The following is a 6,078-nucleotide window of genomic DNA, read 5'->3' as shown; positions in this document are numbered from 1 at the left end:
AGTCTTTTCGGGTATGAGTTCGGGTTGAAAGATTTTTTAGATCCCTATAGTTGAACAGAGGCAAGCATATGGATACCTAATCCGTCCCGATAATAATAATGATGAAATTTGATTTATTTTTTTTATTTATTAAATGATTGATTATTAATGTTATTATATATTTATTGTTTAATTAATATTAGTATTTATTGAACTCTCGTATTAATATTTTATGAAAAGGGTTAAAAATTAAAAAATTTATTGGCTTATTAAATCATGAATTATTAAGATTATTATATATGTATTATTTAATTAATATTAGTATTTATTGAATTCTTATATTAATACTTTACACAAGGTGTTGAAAATTTTAAAAAAAAAATATTGGCAAATAGACATTTCATATGAGAATGAGGATGAAAATAAGACAACATAATTATTAGATCCCTTAATTATCCATTAGAGGGCATAATCATAACACAATTGCCCTTAGTTATCCATTAGAGGACATAACCATAACACAATTGCCCTGGTACAATTTTAGTAATTTTGATATTAATGAAAACAAAGTTATTTTAATTAAGTACTTTGGGATACCCTCCATTTCGTTTGTAATTGAACTTCAACAGAACAGTTAAGCTCTAACTCCATTGGATTCAGAAAAGTTTCAATAACTTCGCAAACAAAAAACAAATTAGCAAAATTCAAAATATTCGTCGAGGATAGTCTTATCTAATAAAATTAAGAACGAGATTTCTTCTTCGATTTGCCGGAAGCTTTTGGACGTTCAGAGGCAGCTGCTGGCTTTTGGGATCCCCCTTTGGATGCAGCAGTTGATCCTTGGCTTGGTTTCGAAGTCGGGCCATTGGTAGATGAAGCTGTAGTTGCCGGAGTGAGTGCATCATGTTTCTCTCTAACCACAGCTCCCTGAGAACCCCTAATCTGGCTTCTCTTATCCTTCCTCTTGGGCCTATAGCTTGACCTCTCTCTCTTTGGTAGCCATCTCTCAGGATCTGGAGGTGGCCCTGGATTAGCCGGATCGAATCCCTTCGGGTACCTAGGCTTTCGCTTTCTTTTCTTGGACTTTGCTTTCTTTACGTCCTCGGAAACTTCGACCTTCACTATCTGTGGGCCTTCAACATGTTTTGCACCAGAAGTTTTCTCCAGGTTCTCCACATTCAACCCTTTCAGACCAGAAAGTTGCTTCAACTGCTTCTCGTATAACTCGGCCTTCTCAAGATCAGTCCGAGCAGCAGTCATCACAAGTCCTACTAGAGCCTCAATGTTTCCATGGCTCTTGACGAGTTTCTCGTATAACTGGGAGGCCTCATCTTCGCGTCCATGATTAAGCTTAAAATTTGCAGCTTCGTGAATGATCAAATCGAGTTTGTTTTCTTCCGTCATGGCATTCTTCCACCACTGGATTGCAGAGTCCAGAACTGCAGCGGCACCATTATAATCACCCATGCGCTCTTGCAACGAAACCAGTGTCGCGACAGTGGCAGCCATATGTTGAATATCACGAACCTTTAACAGGGATTCAGTTGATATCTGATAGTGGCCGGCAGCAGCAGCAATCTGAGCTCGAGCAAGGAGGACTGGCATGGATTTCTCCGGAAACTTGTTTGCGTACTGAATGAGGACTTCCTCGGCCTTAGCCACTTTTTTCTCCCTAACATGCAAAGCAGCTTGAAGTAGAACAGGCATTACACTATCAGGGAACATATCTGGCAGCACAGCGACTAGTTCTTGAGCCTGCAATCAGAAAACAACCAAATGACTAAGAACACAATCTTCCCCTAGATTTCAATTGCTGTTGACCTAAATAACCTAATACCTCCACAGAGAGCAACCAGTTAATAAACAAAGCATGATGGTCCGTATCATAATTATATCAACAGCACACAACAAAAGATGCATACCGATATGCTAGCATGCAGAAAATACCTTTGCACTCGGTTATGTGCAATATATGAGTTAGGTTAAAGAAAGAAGAGACTAAAAATCTATGGTACATCAGGAATCAAATTACTCCAACTAGGCAGAGATGACTGAGCTAAAATGTTTTAATGTTATTTGGAGGTCTATCCCTTCATCATTCTATTGCTTTGTCGAGATGAAACAAAGCAAAGGGAAAAAGTCTTCACACAGCAAAATGTCATATATGCCTCTGGAAGTTCCATATATGCCTATAGTTTCATTAAGGAAAAAGGATAAAATGATATATAACTAAACCTGATCCATCTTATTTGCCTGAAGAAGTAAAAGCAGTCTGTTTGAATATAGTGATTCTTTTTGCCTTGAAGACAACTTGAAATCCAATCCATTAGCAAGTTGGAATTGCTTTCCACCAGAGCCCTTCTCTATTAGACGATCAAGCCTCCGCAGACTATCTGAAACATCCTTTGTACCCCGTAGAGAAACAAGATTATTTGTAGCCACTGCAAGTGATGGATAATCAGACGGATTACGGTTTAGTATAGCCGTATAAGCTTCTATTGCTTCTTGAGTGCGTCCTTGTAACTGAAAGAGGAAAGATATCCACCTTAGAAAACAAATTGCATTATCTACATTTGCAAAACCTTTGTTTATTGCTCACCTGATGGGCATAGGCCAGCTGCACGGCAATTGGAGCTAGCTCCGATTCTATCTCATCATCTGCATAGTCTTCCTCCATTAGCATTTCCTGCCCAATTCTGGCATAACCACCAAGATTACATCCCCAACACTTATAAATAAATAAATAAAATACTCCATATGCAAAAACTAGGGAGTAGCCATACTCAGGTTGAATTTTGCAAAATCCCACCCCTAGTGGTGGTTGCAGTATCGTGAGAAAATTATATAAACACTAAATTAGTAGATATAAAACACATAGGGAAAGGCATAAAATACTCTTTCCGTAGTCTTTTGCGCCTATCCCTGTCTCAACAACTAGGGAGTAGTCATACTCAGGTTGAATTTTGTGTCCGCATGGGTGTGTCTCAAATTTGCCACGCTTAATTGATAGGTAAACACTAATTGCTATATGGAAGTTAAAGGGCACGTGACTAAACATTGAATAAAGTAAAAAGTTAATGTTAGTTCAGATAATCTCACCTTCGAGCTGAAAGTAATTGTTGCTCAGCCTCTGCATATTTTTTCTTTTCAATCAAGGAGCAGGCGTAGTTGTATGCAAGTTCAAAGCTACTTGCAGCTTTCACTTTAAGTGCCTCCATGGTTCCTTGAACTTCAGCAGACCTTCCAGCTGCCACTAAAGCAGCAATAATGTTTGCCTTTAAATCTAAGGAGTCAATCTTGAATCTTTGGATTTTTTCATAACTATCCATGCAAGCTTCCATTTTTCCTAAACGATAAAGAATCTGAGATTCCAATTGCAGGATCACAGAGTTTCTTTCTTGTCCATCTAACAACTTCATGGCTTCATATAGTTTATTCTGCCTATATAAGCAGTATGCCTAAATGAAAGAAATCAATTAGTAAGACCAAAAAAATGGTGAATGACAAATGTATATGGAGAAACTTTTGGTTATTACATTAGTTACCAGCCTTAGTATCCGGTCCAAAAGGTTAATCCATTACTCTTTTTTGAAATTGAGTTGGAGCCTTTTCTTTACCTTATTTATAGTAGATTCAGACTCAATTTTAAAGTTGTTAGAAATTTCTTGTAATTCTTCCACAGGAATTCAATAGTACAAGACACAGATACCTAACTCCGTTGGAGGTTTACCATATAGCATGGTAGGTAACCTGTATGTATATCTCAACTCTTGTTCCTTAACACAATATTCTTGTCACAAGAATCTCATTTGGGCTTTGAGGCCTAACACTCTTGCATCACCTAAAGAGCAGTTGGATTTTGAGCAATGACAATTACTAGCAAAGAAAATAGCAATATGGCATAAACATAGCCACAATTGTCAATTATTTTTATTCAGAGATTTGAAAACATTAAACAATATATAATTATATTTTCTGGATTGATTTCCAGGTGTCCTTTGAAAATGAAAAAAAAAAAAAAACAATAAATTGTAAACAAGGCATCACACGTGAACCTCTAAGCCAGGATAATAAATAGGAAAATAAAATATTTTCAACAAGACAATTTGTTAATAAAAAATAATCTTCAATCGAAAAAAAAGATTTCCTACTAAAGATATTGTGACGAGACAGTCAATGTACAGTCAACTAACATCTATGGTTAATAAAAACAACAAAGCAGCAAGTTCTGAATATCTATTCAAAACAATGAAGATTAAATTTAAAATAGGAGTACGAATGTGTACAAAGTATTCAATAGAGAAAATATTATTTGAATGAAATGAAATCATGATATCAAAACTTTAAGAAGCTTAAAAAGAGAATGCAACGGACAAAGGACAGCTTTCACCCATAGTTCATAAGATCAGTAACCAAATTGATATGACTACGAAAGATATAATTGTGCTTCATGAGGTTGGTGGTAACAACAAAGTAACTTGAAAGGGCACAATCTGAAGAAGCAATTTAAAATACTAGAGGAAGAATGACAAATTTGGGCTAATACATATACTATGTACATTTTCATTCGAGTATCATTTTTTTACAGTTTATTGAACTTTTAAAAGATTTTTTGGAGTAAAATACATCCATCCAAGCGGAACCTAATTTTCACCGACTAAAGATGAAGTTCGCATCTTTTCAAATTAATAGCTTCATCAATTCACATGTGCGTGTAGCATAATGCATCAGAAAGACATCCAGAGATGAGAATGATGGACAACAAGTCTATTACTATCCACTCATCATGAAAGTCCGAGAAAAAAAAGAAGGATCAAGCGCTAACTTTAGATCCTACAGCAATATGAAAAATCAACCTCATAAAATTTGAGATCCACTGGCAGATGACGCGAACCCTGAATCGTGGAGAGAGCCATTTCGATCGCATCGGACTTGATCAAAGCCACGACTTTGCATCGCAACGCATCCTCGTCCCCGGGCGCGACCGCGAGAACTGGAAAAATATATCAAGGAGCACAAAATGAGCCCCAAACCCGAACGATTCAAGAGACAGATCGACAGATCGCGCAGGACCTTGATCGGCGACCTTGGCAGCCTGCTCGTACTCGAAGTCGCGGACATGGCGATGGAGGGAGGTGAAGAGGTCCTCGATCGGCACAGCGGGAGTCGGCTGGGCAGGCGAGGCCTTGGGGCTCGCCTTGGCTTTAGGCGGCATGGAGGCGAGGTGGGGCGGCGCGGCGCGGCTTCTCTGGGGAGAGGAATCGTGGGGAAAATGGGCGAGGCGAGGGGGCTTGCAACCTTTGTCGAGAACTGATCCGTCGGATCCCACGAAGCTTATCGGATTCCTCAAACGGTTAGCGAATCCGAAACCGAACGGGTAGACGGGCTGAGAAGCCCATGTAAGTCTGATCGGCTCAGTGAACCAAATCACTAGAATAAACCGAGTGAATCGAACATCGTAACTGAGATTCGAATGCGGTCTAAAGATATCAAAAATCAAATGTTTATTTGGCTGATAGAAAGCATACTATCCGCTGTCTCAGTCTTGTGGATACGCTTTATGTGCCTTGACTTAAAAGGCCGACAAAAACAGAGTTTTAAGGAAAAAGTGCTTGCTTCTAGCTGTTTTTGTGTAGGCAGAGTGAGAATTTCCCAAGTGAATGGTGGAAGTTCTCGTCGTGATCTCGCATTCTACTTCAGCTTTGCGCGTCAAAACACTGTTCTTTGTTCATACTATGTTTTGTTTTCTTAGAAAACGGAATTTCTCGAATTCTCTTTTACAAAAATGTTTAGATTTAAAATAAACTCTTTTTAATGAAATCATTAAAAAAAAAAAAAAAAAAAAAAGTAGAGCTCATGTAGTAATTATTGAGGTGCGTTGTCGTATGAATATCATAACAAAAGTCAACGGAGACTTTTGTTATGATATTCATAATTGTAGTGAGAAAAATTATAAATATTTCATTCTGAAATAATTTTAGTTAAAATAAGAAAATTTAAAGTGAGATGCTCTTTATAAAAAATTCCTAGTTAATGGGGGCAAATGCAATTTAATTAGTTAATTTTAGTATCCAGTTTGTTTAATGGCACATGGTTTAC

The 6,078-nt window shown here is 37.6% G+C and overlaps 1 protein-coding gene across 1 annotated transcript; it reads right to left on the bottom strand.

Annotated features, from left to right (window-relative positions):
- Positions 1-607: 607 nt before the first annotated feature.
- On the bottom strand, positions 608-5,259 carry LOC122002224 (signal recognition particle subunit SRP72-like). The gene is made up of 6 exons (XM_042557327.1): positions 5,053-5,259; positions 4,836-4,972; positions 3,079-3,437; positions 2,579-2,675; positions 2,215-2,502; positions 608-1,734 (listed from the first exon to the last, which is right to left on the bottom strand). The coding sequence occupies exons 1-6, from the start codon at positions 5,192-5,194 to the stop codon at positions 721-723; spliced, it is 2,037 nt and encodes a 678-aa protein (XP_042413261.1). The 5' UTR covers positions 5,195-5,259; the 3' UTR covers positions 608-720.
- Between the last annotated feature and the right edge of the window lie 819 nt (positions 5,260-6,078).

The sequence above is a fragment of the Zingiber officinale genome, chromosome 7A, assembly GCF_018446385.1.
Source record: "Zingiber officinale cultivar Zhangliang chromosome 7A, Zo_v1.1, whole genome shotgun sequence".
NCBI classification, from domain to species: Eukaryota; Viridiplantae; Streptophyta; class Magnoliopsida; order Zingiberales; family Zingiberaceae; genus Zingiber; species Zingiber officinale.
Note: the sequence above shows the minus strand (reverse complement) of the source record. Positions and strands in the feature narration are given on the sequence as shown.

Excerpts from the sequence above, each read along its gene's own strand:
- LOC122002224 (XM_042557327.1), bottom strand. The coding sequence starts at position 5,194 with ATGCCGCCTAAAGCCAAGGCGAGCCCCAAGGCCTCGCCTGCCCAGCCG. Across the intron at positions 4,973-5,052 it reads TGCCAAGGTCGCCGATCAAG|TTCTCGCGGTCGCGCCCGGG; the intron begins GTCCTGCGCGAT and ends ATATTTTTCCAG. Across the intron at positions 1,735-2,214 it reads AGGCAAATAAGATGGATCAG|GCTCAAGAACTAGTCGCTGT; the intron begins GTTTAGTTATAT and ends TTCTGATTGCAG.